Source organism: Neopelma chrysocephalum, unplaced genomic scaffold (assembly GCF_003984885.1).
Source record: "Neopelma chrysocephalum unplaced genomic scaffold, ASM398488v2 Primary Assembly neopelma1_104, whole genome shotgun sequence".
In the NCBI taxonomy this organism is placed as follows: domain Eukaryota; kingdom Metazoa; phylum Chordata; class Aves; order Passeriformes; family Pipridae; genus Neopelma; species Neopelma chrysocephalum.
The window spans coordinates 1,443,760-1,463,631 of NW_020897768.1; the positions used below are offsets into that span (position 1 = coordinate 1,443,760).

Consider the following 19,872-nt stretch of genomic DNA (forward strand, 5'->3'; position numbering starts at 1 on the left):
GTTGGTATGCAAAATATGCTACCTGAATAGAAACTGTGGACTTTTTAAGCAGTACAGTAGAACAAAACATGCAAGCTCATTATTGTTACAAAATCCTAGAAATCTTATCTGTGCCTTTCCTATACTCAATTTTATGCTTCTTTCACAAAATATGGTGGAAACAAATGTTCTTAGAATGGTAAAATAATACAAAGTCTACAGAATGCTAAGGCACTTTTCATTATGCATAAAATGGGGGCTGAGGCAGTGATTCTGAGTCTTAAGAGTGTTTCTGTAAGAGGATATGCAGTTATGCTGCAGTATCTTATCAGCCTCCTTTTACTCTACAAAGGCTGCTTACACTTGCCAACTGCATCCATGCCAGCGGAAGACGTAACTGTCGCAACTTGACTCAGAGCTTTCCCAGTGCCCATGCCTAGAACTGCAAATATCTTGGCTGATTTACTCATGTGTTTGTCCCTCTAACCTGTCTCGGTCAAAACAAGCCATGGTAGCCAGGATTTTAACAAATCTGGTTCTTTAACTATAAAGATAAGCACACTACTATAAATATAAGCAGACAACCTGGCCAATTAAAGGAAAAAAAAATCAAGACAGAAGTGATAAGCAATGGTGTGATAGTAAATTCAGTGATTAATATAGCTCTGATCAACTACTGATATAGCTGCTAAAGAAACAACACTTGTGAGAAATCACAAGTAAATTTCTCTCATTTCTACAAAGAGCAGACCTGTGTCTGTTCATAATCTAATATGCTGTTTCTGTGACTATACCAAGAAAGGCAAAAATGATAATCCACCAAACTTGATCAATACCAACTTCGTAGAACTATGAATGTATCTGTAGTAAAAAGGGAAAAGATAGGAATACACTCAATACTGCATGCTGGTATTCAAATTCCTCATCCATAGACAGAAACACTTAGTGCACATTTACACAGAAAAGCAAACCTTCTGAGCACCCAGCTCTTGCACTGCCTGTAACTGAGTCTCTAAACTTTCCACTTGAGAACTTATTGCTTCCTGTGCTTCCTGAAAAGATTTCTGGGTGGTATTTAACAGCCTCAGCAGCTGTTTGCTCTGACTAGGAGAAAGATCTTCAGCATGTTCAGAAATGAAAAATTGAACATCAAATGCAGTGGACTCCAGTTGCATTTTTTCACAGCTGAACTCTGCAGCGTTGTTCTGTAAATGAAGTGAAGGGAATTACTAGCAATGAAGAAAAAAGTCAGTACAAATAAACCACAAGTATCCCTATCATCTTTTCTTAGCCCCTGTTCCAAAATGCTTTTGGTAGACAGTTTGGCCACAGTAAATCAAAACTCAGAGTCATTCTGATGTATTTAGCTATGGCATTAGAATTTGTGCATGGTTTCTATCAGGACAGTCTGTTTTCAAGTAACAAATAATGTGATCTTGCACATCGTTATTTCTTTACTCTCTCATGGATGTCTCACAAATGACTGTCATTCAACTATGGAAGATTTATGGCAAGTTAGGTGTAACATTTCGATGTTCTAGGTCTGAAGACCCAGAAATATCAAGATATTTACTTGAAATCATTCTTATTCTTAACTTCACAAAGAGAAGTCCCGTTCCTAGCAATGGGGCAAATTCTGCCAGTAGTTACATACTGTGGAACCCCTATGAGATTACCATATATACCAGAACTTTATTAAAGCACATAAAAACAAAATAAGTTTTATCATTCGTACATACAGAGGTGTATGAACTTTACTAAAAATTTGATCTGATTTGTTTTTCATGACGATGAATTTATGGAGTGTGTAATGAAGGGACTTTTTATCCTAACTTGTGTTCTCACATATAATTGATTTGAAAGGTAATTAAATTTTGGTAAAGATTCTGAATCTTATGCATAAAGTTCCAATCACTGAAATATTTGTAGTATAAATTAGATTTCCAAAAGTTTCAGATTTACTGTAACGAAAGTAAGCAGAACCAATAGCTTTCTCAGTAATCCTAACTTTATCGAACGTTTTCTGCAAGGGAAAATACAAATCAACAATATTTTATTACTGGATTATCAAGTAGTTGTTTCTTAAGTAATTACTTCTAGCCATCTGTTTAAGTGATAAAGATTAATGAGCCTGAATACAAAACCTAGCTAATAATTCATAGTAAGGAGCAACATTTATCAGAAGCACCAACACCTGCCATAAAGAATACTTACTTTAAATAGTTGTAAGCTTTTCTTCATCTCTTCTATATCATTAGTATTCATTGTGAAGTCATTAGTTATTTTACTGTTCTCTGTGATCCAGTCTGAAAATCTCTGCAGTTTACTTAAAAGTTGCTGGTGTAATACTCCAAGCTTAGACTGGAAAGGGAAGTTGTATATTTATTTGTGCTCTTGGAGTCTAGTCACACTTTCTACCATATTAAATTGAATCATACATGTATTTTTATAATAAGATGAAACAAAAGAAAGCAAAACCAAATTCCTTCATTTTAGCCCAACTACCTTGAAGAAAACCAAGGTAAAAACATACATTGATAAAAACATACCATTTCTGAGTCAACAGCATAGAGTATTTGTTTTGTTCGTTTCGAAGATGTATCACAGACCACCAAAAACGCTTCATGTAAATAGTCATAGCTTATCTTTAGCTCTTTAAGTTTCTCTTCTGGAATATCCCTGTTACAAAACTTTAAGAATTCTTCCGTTAACTTCATGTCCTTTTTTAGGACAATTGCAAACGTAGCCAGTCCTGATTCAAATGACTATGAAGAGAATATATATAGAATGGATTAAGTTACTAAGAAAGACATTTTAATCTGAATTACATTAATTACATTTTAAGTCTCTCTTTGTTTAATCTGAGGGCGATTCCTAGCACCCATTACTGAAGTACAAGCATAAAGAACACTTTACTTACCTCTAGCTGTTTCAGTTCATCTCTTAGTATTTCCAGGTTGTTACTAACAGGCTGCTGGTTATCTAGGTGGCTTTTCATATCTTGAAGCACTGCCAAATGTCCTTGCATTTTCTCTATTAACGTTAAACACTGCTGTACTCCATCAAACTGAAAATGAGTTTTAAAAATAAGAGGTTTTCCAAACTGACAGAATTGAAAATTAGCAATAAAAGTCCTTGGGTTTATTATGATTAATTTTAAACTTATGATTTAATTTGTCAACCATTTTTCCAGTTCAATTATTCTCTCCAGCATTTGGAAGGATTCATGCAATTCCTTTAATACAGGACAATGAGAACATATCAGCTGTTGTTACTCACCATGCTAGTGTGGGCGTCTTCTAGGACTGCTTCTTTTGTTTTGAAAACAGACTCAGTAAAGCCCTTGGATGGGCTGTCTGTCTTCTCATGCTTCTGGTCACTTTTCCAAGCAACAGTTGCACTATCTGCCCATGTTTTCTCTTCAGCAATTTCTGATCCAAACTCTGATTGTTCTGTTGAGAAAAGAGTACAAAGTCCACCTACTTTTCCTTTATCCTCATGTTCTGTAGTGGTACCAGCAACCTGTGAGCTCATAAGCAAACCAATTATCAGCTCCTCTAACTTGCTTGTACTTTCATCTCCAGGTGAGATTTGAAAAATCTCCAGAAGTTCAGAAATAGTCGGCTTAGGAACAGGAACTTTCACGTCTGTTTCATTCCTCCTTTTATCTACATCACTCATCTTTTGTTTGCAGGATTCCTGCTTCAGAATATCATGAAGAAGATCAGGACTTCTGCAATCAGGCCAAAGCAATGAAGGAGCATCACTGTCCTTGGGCTCTGTACATGGCGTGGTAAACACTAATGCAGTTCTAACAGAACTGCTTGTTTGCTTGAGATTTGACCCACTAGACTTTTCACTCACAAGCTGGGTGCTTCTAATCATTGTGAGTAAATTTTGCATTAAAGTTTTGGTATCAGAGTAACTTAGGAGTTCAGCTTCCTGCTTGCAGTAAGCACGTCCCATTTTCAATTTCCTTTGTAATATATTCTGTAAGTCTTCCATTAGTGTGTCAGATATTTCTGGTGATTGTGAAATACCTTCCTTTACTTGAAAATCTTTGCAGAGTCCCGTTTCCTTTTGCAATGACTCCATGGACATTTGGTTTTTGAAACCATTTCCAAGGGAGAAAGTCTCACTGGCCATGAAATTTTCTCCCTTTTGGTTTTTCAGCATTTCATATTCTTTCTGGGCACCATAATTCAAGTCAGCTCCTATGCTACTCAGAATTGCAGAAGAAACATCAGTGGTATGGGTAAGTCTCCCAGAAGATAGCACTCTACTTCCATCCCCTGATTCTCTGGCATCCTCAATACTTCCTAAAGCATCTGGTTTTATGGGGGAAATTTCACTGTCATTGCTGCTTCTGTGTTCTGAAGAGTCTTTAAGAACATTGGCAGTATTTTGACAGATAACTCTCCCTGTTTCTTTAGTTATGCTAATTTTCTTTGGTTTCACTGTATCAATTGGGGGAAAAGAGTAAGCGTTAAATTCACTTGAATGCATTTCTTCTGTATTTAGCAGAAAATCCTTTTCAATATCTATACCTTTTTTCTCTCTTTCTGTGTCCTCAAAACAAGAGAATTCAGTTTTATCCAGTTCTGAATGGCCACCTACTTTTATGCCTTTTGTATATTGTTTTAAAGAAGGAGGAATGTTAGCATCTCTCCTAAATTCATCTGATCTCGCAACTTGAATGTCAAAGAAAGCTTGATCAACCGTTACTTTTTCTTTACTCACAACAGAAGTTTCTCTATCAGCTTTAATAACTGATGCATCAAATATTTCCCCAAGGCTTTCCATCTGAATGGGACTTTTACTTAGTCCCATGATATCACATTCCTCCATAATATTTACTCTATTTTTACTTTCTGAAAGAATTTCGAAACCTCTTCCTATTTGACCATGCTTCCAACTGGTGACTGGATCTACTGGGTCCCTAAGTGAGCTGTCATTATCATCATTCACATAACGCATATCTATAGGGAATTTATTGTCCATTTGGGATGAACTTTCCTTTAGTTGTTCCATATAATTTAATACTTTTTCCTCTGCAACTACTGCTTCTTTCTGTCTTTGCCCGTGATTTGAATCTAACATTGGCATGGTACCATTGTCTTTATTCATGTTATCAGTAAAGCACTCTGAGAGAAGCAAATTTGACCGAGTACTTTCATCATTATCAGTAGTTTGCTTTGTTATCAGGTTGGCTGTTATACTGACATCAGATTTCACAATACCATCAAGAAGCTGAGAACCTGGAACCTTAAGCCATGTTTCATTATTTCCTTCACTTGTAGAGAACGTCCATTTAGCATCAAGGGTATTTTCCAACTGAATAGGCTCAGCAGTATCTTGTGACATGTGTTTACTTTTGACACAAGTCCCATATTCATCTTCTGTTTCCTGCTGTCTGTCTTCTTCACTTGTACATGAAATATCAACGTATCTTTCCTCAGAAACATGTGACATTGATTCACATTTTCCTGAAGATAGATTTCCATTTTCATGGTTAGACTGGAATTGCGAAGTATATCCTGTCTTATGGCCTAAAGAATAGCAACAATCATCAATATTCTGATTACGTTCATTGCTTCTTTCTACACCTCCTAAGGAAATTAACAGCTGGTCACCTTTATCTACACACTGATGATGTGAATAAAAAATATCCATTTCATCTTCACTGTCAGAATCAGTGTCAGAGTCATCATAACTATCATAATCCTCCTCATAATCTTCTCCCTCCTGTGTACCTTCAGATTCATCCTCATAGGAATCACTTTCTGCTTTCATTTCAACTTGCTCATTTCTGTCTTGTACATCTGCTTCGTACATCTCCTGTAAAGAACTTATGCCTACCTCCTTTCTTCCTTCACTCTCCACAGTAACTGGTAACTCTTGCTCCTTCTCTCCAAAACTCCCTTTTCTTTCTCCTTCCTCCTTAGGGATTCTTCCCATGGCTTTGGCACTTGCAGAAGCTGTATTTATGCTTTCAGGTTGCCCTTTCCCATTTATATGGACATTCTCTTTAGCATTAGCTCCAAGTTCTTGAAAAGAGGTGGTCTCTTCTCTTAGAGCTATTAGACCACCTCTCTCCTCCAGAAAAACTAATGGAACTGATCTTCCAGCCAGTTCTGGCTCTGGTGTATCATCATCCCCCAACTTCAAGGTATCAAATCCCTCATCACCTTGAGAAGTGTCAGAGGAATAATCATCATCAATTTGAGGAGTATTATAGACATCACTGTCGTCATCATCAGCCTGAGGTGTTTCATAGGCGTCATCGTCATCCTCATCAAACTGAGAGCTGTCATCTTCAGAGGCTATCTCACCACACTCTTGCCGCAAGCAGGTACTTTCAAGCTGTGGAATGCCATCACTCCCATCTACTGACGAGTCAGAACTAGTGTAACACGGCGCTAACCTGTGGAATGTAAGATCACTTTCTCCTACTGTCAGCCCTTGTGCAGTGCTGTTACTGTCCCCCATAGCTAGTCCATCATGTATAACAGTATCGTCACCCAACAAAGGCCTGTGGTGCATGCCTCTGCTGTCTTCTAGACAGAGTTTATTCTGAAAATCAATACAATCCTCCAATGATGGCCTTCCATGTATATGAAGATAGCCCTCTAGGGATGGTCTGTTAGGTACATCAGCATATTCCTGTAGAGGTTGCTCACTGTACCCATTGTCTTCGAACTGTAGTGTGTCACCACATTGACTAACAAATTCTTCTGGAAGTCTATATACAGTGTCTGCACTGATGGATGAACAAAGACTTCTCTGAAAATCATCTTTCTTGCTGTTATCCAATACCATTGTGCTACTGTCAGCTTGCAATATGTGAGGCCTGTATTCTGTGCACCTTTCCAGCTCCTTCCAGGTTTTCTTATCTGACAAATCATCCACATTCAAGGAATTTTGTAGGCTTTTATCACTCCTGTTTTCATTACCCAGACTGTCACCCATACAAATCTCTTCCTTCCCTGTTTCTGAAATAAGACTTGGATTGAAGTCATTTGGAAGATATCCCTCAATATTTCCTGAATTTGCCTGCTGATTGTTATGCTTACACAGTTCTGTCCACTCAGAAACCTCCAAAAAACCTCTGAGTGCATTTCTGTTCATGGAATTTTGAGCGTTACTTACTACATTTCTGAGTTCTGCAGGGAGAGTTAACAACATCTCCTGTGTATATTCTGATTGCTCAGTGTCAATAGCATTGCAAACATTTGGCCCGCGCTCATGGAGATCTTCTTGTGAAGATATGTAATTCCCCAAATCATCAAACTGATTTAATTTCCTGCTTTTAGAAGCATTCTCAACACCTGAAAGGTCACCCTGAACACTGTCCGCTGACTTTAGGTTAATTCCTTTCAAGCTTACATATTTGTTACTTAACTCCATTTCTGACACACCAGCACCGTATGCAGCACCATCACCTTCCAGCAACATATTGATTGCTTCTTGCAGTTGTCCATCATATAACAAAAGTCTTCCTCCAGTGTTTGCATCCATATAACTATTTACCATCAGGTAAGATATGAATAGTTTCTTAGCTTGATCTAAATTATGACATACAGGGTCTTCTGTGTCACAATCTTCATGTTCCTCCTCATGGTCATGAAATACAGATGGCAGAAATTCATATGTTGATAACCATTTTGCAGCATTTTTACAAGGGGACTTTAATTCTTCTACATTGGGCATTTTATCTGGCAAAGTAACATTGGTCAAAACAGATACAGTATTGCTATCTATGATCCCTGATTCTGCAGCCTTGTCAAGACTGATTATTTCACAAGTTTCTGGAATGTAAAGTGCAGCTATTCTCTTTCTATCATTCAGTATTTTGAATGCCAGTTCATTTGTTATCATATCTTGGTGCAAAGAAGTTGATACAGGGAATATTTCACCAGTGTGAGGCCAAATTAATCCCACAAAGCCCTTCTGTGCTTCCAATACCAGCAGGGCACTGGTAGATGATATTAAGTTGCATTGTACAGCTTCATCAACAGTTAACCGTTGTCCTGAATTTTGACAAAGGATTCCACCCGTCTGAACCTGATGTGTGAGGATCCCGCAAGCAGTGTCCTGATCTATCACCCCTTGTCTCACGGCCTCTTCCACAGTCATTCGTTTCCCTGAGTCAGGGTCAATGAGACCTCCAGACATTAACTGAGCACCCAGCATCCTGAACATTGTTTCCCGATCAATGAGCCCTTCGTGGGCTGCCCTCAAAATAGTTATCCTCCTTCCACATTTGAATACAATTCTACCTTTTTCTTGTGGTTTCACAGGTAGGAGTCTTAACCCTGTTTCTTCATGTATTATGCTTCTATGAATCATCTGTTCAAGGGAAATTTTCTCAGCACAGTTGGGGTCTATGAGATCTTTACATGTGTCTTGTCTTTCCAGGAGTTTTGCATATAATGTTGGAGAAATCAGGTTTCTCTGGAAAGCACTCTGAAAAGTCAGCTTGTCTCCAGTAGATGGCAAAATCAAATACCCACTTGAAAGCTGATTCTCAAGAATTTTAATAGCCAAAGGTTCTGAAATTAGACCTTGTTCTAAAACTGAAACAACTGGAATATTTGATAATGATGATTCTGAAATAAGCTTTTTTGCATTACTTAATTCCTGCAACTGCAATAGAATCTGCTCATCAATTAAGGCATGAGCTTTAGCTTCTTCCAAATCATAACACACTCCTAATTCTGGAGAAATGATTCCAGAAAAAATCAGCTGGTTCTCGAGCAATCTAATTCCAGTGTCATAGTCAAGAAAACCTCTTAAAATAGACTGAAAGACTGAAAAGACTTCTCCAGTAGTTTGATCAATGACACCAGCAATGACTTTATTCACCTAGAAAGGAATATAAAAAAAAAGATATCAATATTTTTGGACTATATATTTTAAATTTTCTTTTGATTTTGAATGCATGATAAGCAGAAAAACATGTACTTACCAGGCCTGGAGAAATGCTGTGAATGTTAGCAGCTCAAATGCGCAAGTGATCTATGTCAGTCACTCAATAGCACACGATGTGATAAGAGATTTAAAATCAACATGCATCTGTGAATTGAAAACCTATGCTTTGCATACATACACAGGGTTAGTGAAAGATAATAGAAGATATGATCGCAGAGTGAGCAAATAGAACATATACCTGAAAGGCAAATTTTCATGCTATAAATGTCTTGTGAAAGGTTAGAATATTTGGAAACAGTATGTGATTCAACACAACCATGCTATTCATGTTTACAGCATACAGCACTTCTGTATATACACTCAACAATATGGAATCAGATACTCTAGCACCAAATATTGCATTTAGTTTGCATGAAAAGCATGAAGTCAGTTCCGTAACATTGTCTGAACTCATTACACAGACACTGCCTGTATATGTATATGAGAACACTCATTTGCAAGATAATTTTTGAGAACTCCATATTTAAAACTAATATCCATCAACAAATGTATTTGTAGTGCCTCAGAGCTAATCATGTTATGTGTTCCCATTTTCAAATGTAGAAAAATGTTAAGAAAAACTGAAAGTAGATCTCTTCTAGGACATTTCTGAATGATATATGGGAGAGATTATCATGTTATTTTATGGTGTCATTTTTGCAGCAGAAACGCAGGTTTATCTAGCAGTCAAAGAATGGCTTTCAAGAGAAGAGTTAAGAGATGAATGATTTGTTTATCTTTCTTCATGCAAGGCACACATTATTAAGACTCTTCACAAAAGAAATCTGATGAGTAGAATGTTCATATGCACAGGTAAGGTCACACACAGTATTTTACAGAAAATACATAACACCTTCAGTCAACTAAATCTCAAGTTCCTTCCACACACTGTTAGTTGCAGCTTCTTCTTTTGCTGATCATGTGGGGTTCAAAAACCATGCAGTAAAACTCAAGAGAGACTGAAATCTAAGTTTCTATCTTGTTACCTTTTCTTCCATCTTTTCATCACCCAGATACTGCACTTCCTGCAGCTGCTTTAAAGCTTCACTGGATAACAAGCTGTAGCTCTCCTGGAGAGATCTGACTTGCTTTTCCATTTCATGTCTTTCTTCATCTGTCATTCTATTATGAAAAATGAAAGGAAGAAGGAGATCTCTTTGGGTAATTCATAACCTGTTGGGAGTCATCTATCTACCTTTACTTAAAAAAGTGGGGCAGAAATTGGTACAAGTAATCTGGAAAAAATACAGCCTAATTACAAATATGGTCAAGAAAGCTACAATCTGCTTGCAGTTATTCAGTAAAAGAAGCATTTAACCTTTGCATGTGCCTTCGTCTACTGATTCTCAAAGACAGGTAACAAAACTAGCAAGCAGTCATGAGATATTTCAGCAATTTAGTATCTAAAACAGGTTTTTTTCAGACACAGATGAAACAACCTTGTGACATATAGTTCAAGTACTAATTTGCTGCGAATTTGTAAATTATTTTCACTCCAAATAAAAATAAAAATATCTAATATTTTTAAGCTGACCAGAGGTATATAAAACAAGCCAAGTTCTTGAAATTGACAAAACTGCACCAAGCTTCACCAAACAGGAAGGCAAAAAACTCCCAAACTCACATACTTGCACATGAAATGCAACTGGAACTGTAATACAAGGACAGGATTTATTTTTAACCAAACAGTATGTATTGATTCAATTAATTTATATTATTTGAAAAATAAAAAATGGCATACTTATCACTGTGCTTAGCTAAAAATGACTGAGTAGTCTGCAGAGCTTCAGCTATTTGTTCCTTCTTGGTTGACATTTCATGCAGGGAAATCTGAAAAAGAAGCAAACTGTGTTCAAGACTTAACTATGTACATAAATAAAACAAACAAACAACAGAGTATTTCTATCTGGAACTAATATCAATAATGTAAGAGTTTGATTTTTTTTAAATACTGGCTATCCTTAGAGCAATATTATTTATTATGTAATTGTTTCATTTACATATAGATAAGTCATTGTGCTATGCCTTTTTGTTAAGTAAGCTGTTTGTATTAGAAGACTATCGAGCAAAACAAATAGAATTTATTTTAAAATGTTATTTGTATGAAAATTAACCAATCATTTAAAATCACTTATAGTTGGCACAGTTTATAGCAGCTTTATAAAGGTATGTGTACAATGGTCATGTTCAAGAAGTTGCTCACCAAAATGAAAGTTAACATATCTTTTTTTTTTTAATGTATCAGAAGACCACAAGCCTTCATGAAATTCATCATCAGAGACAAATGCAATATCAGATGGCTGAAAAAATGAATTATTTATTAATATTCTCCCCACTAAAGCACTCATTGTGGCAGGGGAACTTGTGGGAATTTAATCTTTTAATTTTTCTGAGAAACTCCCTGCAGTGTCCTCAAAGAAAAGCAGTCATTTTGGATAAATAAAGGCAAATTATCAAAGGGGAGTCTGCAAGCTGGAGATACATTCAATGTAGATGCTAAGAGAACTTCAGCAAGGTGCTTGGGCCCTGCATTCACCTGGGCCTGGACTCAACCAGTTCTGTCCTTGACTGCATTGTGTTAAAGGGCCCAAAAAGTCTCACTTTGCAGTCACCATCAGCAGGCCACAATCTCACCACTTGTGCTGATTGTACAGGAACCAAGAGAAGCACTGTATGCACTACACAAGAACGTGATGAGAGCAGGCTGAGGTAGCCAGTGAGGTCATGAGCTCCACTTTACTGAGGAAACCAGTGTCGCTGCAACTGCTGTGTGCACCCTGTCACCACTGGTACCAGCTTCTCCTCCCAGAACATGGCTACACCCCACAGCAACCATAATGTATTTCAGCTATCAAATCACCACTTTCGCTGCTGCTACCTCAACAGGTTGTTTCACAAGAGAAGCAAACACCCTCAGCAAACGCCCATCTTCCATAGCAAGGGAGCATGTCGTGGAGGAAGCCAAGGCAGCTAACTCACAGGTTATTCTCTGAGGGCTCAGGCTGGACAGGGGAAATGACACCCACAGGTGCTGTGGTAAGCTGAGATGCCCTAAGGATTGAGCACTGGCTCAACGCTGACAAAGGTTTGCAGTATTGTCATTAACAAGGGCAGAAAAGAACCAGCACTGAATGTTTTTGCAAATCCTGATCCTAACTACTAGCAAGTTAACAATCAGTATGTTCAAATCAATACAAGCTTACTTCCTCCTATATATATAGGCACAAACTCAGAGCTTGCACTGCTTCTCTATGAACAATCAGTGTGCTGGGTCTGGTGGCCATCAGGACTGCAGGTTTGCTGACCTGCCCAACAGCAAGCTTGATTGACACACACGCTACTCCAGTGGGTCTAACCAGCACCTGCATGGGTCACCAAAATAAAAACACAGGAACAGGCTGCAAAGAGGGCCAAAATCATGTGTGCAGGACCACACATCAGGCCCTATACTGAGGTATGTGGACAAGACGCCACTCTGTGCCTATGCTGCTCACTACGCAGGCAGACCTTCACCTACTGAAATCTTTTTAGGTGTCACTAAGCTATTTCGTGGGACAAGCCTAGGAGGGGAGCTCCTAAAAATTATAGGAAACTTCACAGATGGAAATTTATGGTCAGAGTTACAACTGTACACAGTGACAATGTACCTGTTAAATACAAAGGCATCAAGATGGGCCACTCCAGCAGCCTGTGGACTAGTGTTGATAATAAAAGCCTCCGTCAACAGCTGCTGTACTTCCTAGGACTGCAGTTTTTACTATCCCTTAAGAAGACCCATCCAAATATCTTTTCAAAAGCAAATAAATAGAAACTTGGCTCTCAGGACCCTCCTAGCAGCTTCCTCCTTCCCGGTGCCCAAAGTGCCAATTTGCCAAGATGCACTGACCCTCTACAAAGGCTGAGTTATGGTGTGCAGTGTCCAGTTTCTCTAAACTGATAGTCTGCAGTGACAGAATACATCACACACTAGATCTGTAAAAAGCAGTGTGAACTTCTTCCTGAGTAATATGCTTGTGTCCCTAAACATTGATGTTCATGTACCCAGCCCTCCACTCACAACCAAATGTGAAATTACACCTTGAGGAAAATGTGGATGGAGATTTGCAGGAAAAAAAGTACTTATGGAATATTTTGGTAAAAACCTAAAAAGACATCTGTGTACCTGCTGCTTAGGCAAGTCTGTCTTTTCAGTCTTTTCTCCTTCTTCTTTGCTGAGTGTCTTGCTGAGGTTTGACACCCATTTTAATAAATCCCCAGCTTTCTCAACATGTTCCTTCTTTTCCTCTTCCATTGATTTCTGAGGAGCGCCATGAATTGTAAGAAATGTAAAAGTAAATTGTTGAAATATGTAACATTAACATCCATACAAACACAACTCTACCATAATGCCATTATTATCACATAAACATAAAACTATTTCTTTTTATTTATCACCACATGCATTACTATGACACTTTGATGTAGGAACAAAAATGCCACATAGATATAAACAAAATAATACCTCAAATGATTTGTAATTATGATAAAGCTGCTTATTCATACACACATACAATCATTATTAAAATTATTGATAAAAGGAAAAAGTATAGCTATCAGCCATTACTCAGTAAATAAAAATCTTAAAAAAATTGCATATAAAGTATCTTTGAATTGCTGCCTTTGCATTACCCTCAGGTGTGGATATGTACAGCCAGCATAGGATAACAATATTTTGCAATCTATGCACATTGATTATTAAATTACAATTGGAAGAATACATTGCTTTTATGTCTACAGAAGCAAGAACAATAACAGTAAAATACTGAGACATTTAATCTTTTTCTGCATAGAAAAACATATTCCTTTTCATATAAGTACAATCTGTTAGTAGGTGGACATTTATCAATACTGAGAAAACATGCTTAAGCCCTTCCATGTATCACAAGTAAAAATAAAGACTTTTTATTTCAATGGACATTTTTTATTTGATATTCAATTGTAATTCATTTGCCTATTAGAGCATGAAAACATTTCTAAAGAAAAAAATTTACCTGGAGTGAGAGAAAAACTCACAACTTTATAGTGTAAGTAGCCCACTGAAATTAATGAAATACCAGTGTGAGAAAAAGTACTTATGCATGTGTGTTTACTGCACTGCAGATTTAACCCTTGTATATTTTATTGCCACTTTTGTAAAATAAATTATATCTACAAACTGATTTGTAATATTAAATTAAGTAACAGGTCACATGAAATACTGCACTGTGTTCATTCGCAAAATGGGCAATCTCTTTCAATCTTTAATGTAAGGATATGATCCTTGTCTCACTAAATCTACCCACTTTGCACTAATGTTAACTTCACCAACTTGAGTATAATTTCTCATTCACATTTCCTGTATGTAAGTAATGTCAGAGAAGGCCTTCAGGGAAAGACTGAACACATAGATTGCATTTTGAAATTATGAATCTACCTGTCTATAAATTTCAATTTTGCAATAAATAATATCTAATTCCAGTTTCAGTGGTTTATACTAATAAGTGGTTTGTAACAATTAGTTTTACAGCAATTCATTATTATGCTAGAAAACATTTATGATTGTCCAAAAAGGCCACCACAGATCATTTCCTTAACTTGAATGGGTTTTAAAGCAGGGCCCAAAACGAGTACGAATATCTTTTGTCCACTATGAATTATAGTAAAGACTGGAAATTCCTGTTTTCATGGGCTGAGTTGCTTCTAACAACCGCAGTCCAGTGTGGCAATCAAAGACAGCTCTCTCTAAAGCTTCTTTATAGGTTATCTTCTTCTTAGTTTTGGGGCATGTTAAAACTTTAGCATGCAATTTTTCACCTTTCATCTTTGTAGCTGTGACAGCATCAATAATACCACTCTTAATTGCATCTTCCATTGTTAACCTGGAATGAGACTTTGGATCTATCAAGCCACCAGTCAAGTACTGATACTCCAGGCAGCGCATGCCCATTTCTTTGTCTATGGCATTTAAATGCACAGCTTCAACAGCTGACATAACAGTGTTCCTTACAGGATGAATGATCCCAGTAAAGATCAGCTCACACTGCTGGATTTGCTTGGCACAACCATCATCAATTAACTCCCTTTGCAAAGCTTCTGAAACACTGTACTTTTTCCCAGTAAATGGATCAATTATACCTCCTGTACTAACCTGAGCTTCAAGACATCGGAGGGCAGTAACCCTATCTACCAAGTTTTTACGTGAGGCTTTCAAGACTGGAATTCTTTCATTGGTTTCAGAAAGCCAGAACCCTGCAATAGGACTGTTTAAATCTTTATTTGGCTGTGAACTGCTAACTAAAATATCACCAAACTCATTAACTGTGATTAAGCCCTCCTTATATTTATCTACTGATGCTCTGTCAATTCTACCTTGATTTAAGGTCTCCTCAATATTAAACTGTACACCAGTTTTAAGATCTGTAAGCAAAAGAAAAGAATTCCCATCAGAGTCAAAGCACGTAGACTCCTTCCAATCAAATTCCTGTTTCGAAAGCTCAAGATACGTAGCTTTATCAATACATTTCTTTTTATAAGCCTCATATGATGTCATTTCAGCTCCTGTGTTGACATCTACTACAGAAGTTTTATGACTTTTCTCTGCTGATGGGCTGCTTATTTTCCTTTCACCAGCTGGAAGCAGAAAGCATTTACTGCTTACACTGAACAAACACATTTTCAGCAAATCACAGTAGTACATAGCTTTCCTGTTATTTGGATTGTAAAAACATTTTGCATTACTAGAAGGTTCATGCAAAAATTTTAAAATTGTGTTATTAAGCAAGCCAAGATGCACGGCAGTTTCCGGAGGTACGCGAACACTTCTTACAGGATCAATTACCCCTCCACTTGCAATTTGAGCCTCAAGGATATTTTTACCTTTTTGTCTCTCTAGAAGTCGAGCTTCCACAGCCTGAAACACAGAGAGCACTTTCCCAGAACAGCAATAGCCCAAAACAGCTTTCTCTGCCTCAAGCAGTCTACTCTTGAATTCACCATCTGCAAGCCCTCTAACAACCGAATCATCAACAGAGAATTTCTGACCTGTTGTGGGATCAATGATGAAACCAGTAGCTGCTTGGGCCTCTAAAAATGCTAATGCCAGTGTTTTTCCTATGATTCTTCTCTTTGCTGCTAAAGCAAAAGAGATTATCTCTTTGCTGGATTCAAGGTACAGCCCAGCTATAGCTGTAGGTTTAGTTAAAAATTTTTCAAGAGTTTTCTGAATCTCATCAGTAGTTTTCTGCCCTGAAATAAGCTGCTCAGCTGTCAGCCTGTCTAAAAGTTTAACTTCAATCAACTGTCTGGCAGTTACATCATGTCGGAGACCTTCAAATTTAATAGCATCATACTCCTCTGTAAAATATTCCTGCTGAGTAGCATCATCAACAGTTCTCAACGTCTCTTCCCCTAAGAAAGAGCTCATCTTTGCAAAGTCTTCTTTCCTAAACCCTTCAGATGTTTTGTATTCCTCAAACATTCTCTCTTCATTACCAAACGTCTTGTCATTTTCTTGGTTTAATGTTGTGACTTCAACATGCATGTCATAGTGCTTGTTCTTCACTATCTGTAAATAGGAATTTTTTGACACAGTGAGAAATACAACTTCAGACTGTTCTGTACATAATTCACTCCTAAATCCACCACCACAGAAATCAAAGGGAGAACCTGAATGCAAGTCAGAAAGGAGAACGCTACTAGCATTAGAGAGAAAAGAAACACAGATAGTTAAGAGTTTTGAAGTGCATTTGCCATTTCAAATATTTATTCAATAACAGGAATATGACTAGACTAAGCATCAATAACTGTTGTTGCTACTATGTGAACCTACTACTGTTAATCAAAGCTTATTTTGACCAATAATGATACAACAATGTATGTGAATTTCTATTTCCAACACAAACTTTTAAAATAATGTTTCTTAGATATTAAAGAATCTGGTACTGAGGTCTAATGAAAAGCTTTTTGTGTTGCGTAAGAATGAAGGGGTTCCCTTCACCAAGGCAGGAACATAAGAAATATTAGAGAGAGTAGTGATAAAGTATAACTAAAAATAAACAGACTATAGTAAAGAGCAGACTAGGAAGGCAAATCCTCACAAAATGTAGTGTGTACCTCCAAGGGATGCAGTTTTACCACTCCTAATTCATGTTTTGTGTCTTCTCCATGTCTAACAGTTTGTCTGGAACTGTGTAGGTTCCTGTTTCTCAATGTGTCCTTTTCAGAGGTTCCAGAGATTTGGCTTGCTTTATCAAAAGTTATGTGGAACTGTGTACTCGTTTGTGAAACAAACTCTGTAAAAGACTGTGAGCTTGAATCTTCTAATGATTGGTTTATGGTTGACATCTGGAACTGCACCTCTCTCGGTATTTTATCATCAGCACTCATGTACAATGTATTTTCTTCTATTTGATCAGATTTAAAACCTGATCTCTCCTGTTTCTGCCTTAACAAAGGTGAGCCTGGTTTTGTATGTGGAGGAAGCTGTTCAAATTCTTTAGCTGCAGCATCACTCGGGTAATTGAAATCATTCCCTCTTCTCTCACAGCTCAATTTAAATCCAGAATCTTGGAGCTTATTACTTTGCTGAACTTCATTCTGTAACAAAAGAAACCTGTGTTCACTCTCCCTGACCTGCAAATCCATTTTCTGTTTCAAGCTCTCAACCATGCGCTTCTGCACTTCCAGTTCTTCCTCAAGTTTCCTGCACTTCTGGTGATAATCCATTTCAGCCTGCTTCTCTTGCTGTAGTTGTTCATGACATTTTTTAAGCCTTTCTTGCAGATCTTCCATTTGCCTTTTGTACAACATGATGTTTTCCTCAGCCATATGCTTTTCCTGCTGAAGGGCAACACATTCTAGTTTTATGCCAGAAATGTCCTTTTCTGTGATGCTATGGGATTCTAGTAATTTTTCAACTTTTTTCCTAAATTCCTCTGCAGAGTGTTTAAACTTAATGGATTCTTCCTGAAACAGAATCATCTTCTTGCGTGCCATCTGTTCATCCAGAGTCTTCTGATGGAGCTCATCCTGCAATTGTTTTAATTTGCTACTTAGGTCTTGTATATGAGTTTGTTGTAGTTGGATCTTCTGCTCACTCACTCTCTTTTCCATGGCTAGAGCATTCATTTGAGCATTTAAATTTTTAACCTCCTGGTTAATGGTTAGGGTGGAAGCACTTTGTTTATCACACTTTTGTTTATATTCACTAGCTAGGTCTTTTGTTTTTGCTAGATCAACTTCTAGGCCTTTAATTTTACACATGAATTCTTGCTCAATTATTGTTTGCTTGTGCAATTGCTCATTTGTTGTGTGCAATTGTTCCTTGAAACCATCTGCTAGGGCTTTTAATGCCTCATTTTTCCTCTGAATATTTTGTTTTTCCAAAGCCATCTTCTCTGATTCAGATTGAATTTGCTTCATCAGTAGTTTTGTTTCAGTATTCCATTTATTAAGGTCCTCTATCTGTCGTTTCAATGTTTCTGACAACTGATTGCTTTTGGCTAATTCATTCTTAAGCATCTGAATTTCCTGCTGGTTTTCTTTCTCTAGTTTTGTTTTTTGAAGCAACTGTTCTTTAATTTTCTTATATTGGTCTTGAAGATTATTTGCTTCTCCTTTGCATGACTGTGTTCTGTGTTCAGCTGCCAGTTTCTCTTTTTGAAGAGAAGTGATTTGTGAATTTAAATGTTTGATAGTGATTTCAGTTTTTGTCTGTGATCTGGTTAATTCCTCTACTTCTCTTTTTAGTTGTGTCTTCTCTTGCTGAACAGATTTCAGCTCCTCCTGATAGTTCATCTTAATTTTCTTAAGATCTATAGCTTCTTGCATCACCTCTTCAGCTTTACCTGTGGCTCTCTGTAGCTGCCTGTCCAGTTCTTTCAATTGTTGCAAATACCCCTGCTCTACTTGGTCTTTTTCCTCCAACTTAATTTTTAGGCATTTAAGTTCACTATTGACTTTATCTAGTTTTTCTTTTAATAAACGAGACTTTTCTTCTGTTGATGATTTTTGAAGCTCAACTTCATTCAGTTCATATTTCAGGTCTTTAATAGTTTTATCAGCTTTTTTGTTAGCAAGGGTTAAGTCATCTATCTTCTGTTTAAGCTCTTCTACTTTTTTGGCTTCTAGTTTCTTCTGGAAACTTGTAATTTCAGAGTCAGTCCTACACTGACTGCCTTGTCCAGCAGTGAAAGTCGGCAGGGAGGTTTCTCTAGTTACAGAGTATCTTCCTTCAACAACCTTCCTTCTTGCTCTTTCTTGTAGCTTTATTTCTGATAGGTTCCCTTTAAATTCAAGATCTTGTTCCATTTGCTTGATGAGCTTCATAAGTTTCTCCTCTCCATCTGTTTTTTTCTTCAGCTCCTGCATTAAGGTTTTTTTTTGTTTCTCTAAATCATAAAGATTAGTATCCTTTCTTCTTAGAAGCTCTTCCAAGTTTCTTCTGGTAAAGGCACTTTCTTCTATTTGATTTCGAAAAGCACGGAGGTTTTCCTCCAGTACACTTCTTTGAGTCTCTGCCTGAAAAATGAACTGCCTTACACACTCCAGCTCCTGCTCTGCATCTGCTTTCTCTTTCTCCATGCTCTCTAGATCTATGCGACACTGCTTTGCCTCTTGCTCAGCCTTGGTCTTCTGAAGACAGATTTCTTCCATGTCCTTTTGCTGCTTCTTCCGCTCTTTTTCTGCAGCTTCCCTCACTTTAGGGAGCTCCTGTTCCACTTGGATTTTTTGCTTCCTCATATTCTCCAACATCTCCTCAAGTGTTTTTACCTTTCCTATGAGCTTTTTATTCTCATCAATTGTGTTACTTTGCTGTGCCTTTAGATCTGAATATGCCTGATGTGCTGACGCTTCCTTGTTCTTTAAAATCTGTAAAAGAGTAAGATAAGTTGGAATGTACTTTTT

General features: G+C 37.3%; 1 protein-coding gene across 12 annotated transcripts in view; it reads right to left on the reverse strand.

The window, feature by feature from the left end:
* The window catches only part of DST (dystonin), a 305,079-nt gene that overhangs the window by 107,942 nt on the left and 177,265 nt on the right, over window positions 1-19,872 (reverse strand). For 7 of the 12 annotated variants that reach the window (XM_027695988.1, XM_027695999.1, XM_027695998.1 and 4 more), the window contains 8 exons: window positions 13,112-13,246; window positions 10,691-10,779; window positions 9,936-10,071; window positions 3,259-8,844; window positions 2,900-3,046; window positions 2,529-2,744; window positions 2,194-2,340; window positions 951-1,184 (listed from right to left, as the gene is read on the reverse strand). In XM_027695988.1, the coding sequence (XP_027551789.1) occupies window positions 951-1,184; window positions 2,194-2,340; window positions 2,529-2,744; window positions 2,900-3,046; window positions 3,259-8,844; window positions 9,936-10,071; window positions 10,691-10,779; window positions 13,112-13,246 (6,690 nt within the window). The remainder of the gene's footprint in view (window positions 1-950; window positions 1,185-2,193; window positions 2,341-2,528; window positions 2,745-2,899; window positions 3,047-3,258; window positions 8,845-9,935; window positions 10,072-10,690; window positions 10,780-13,111; window positions 13,247-19,872) is intronic. The other 5 variants (XM_027695993.1, XM_027695995.1, XM_027695994.1 and 2 more) reach the window with 1 other exon arrangement.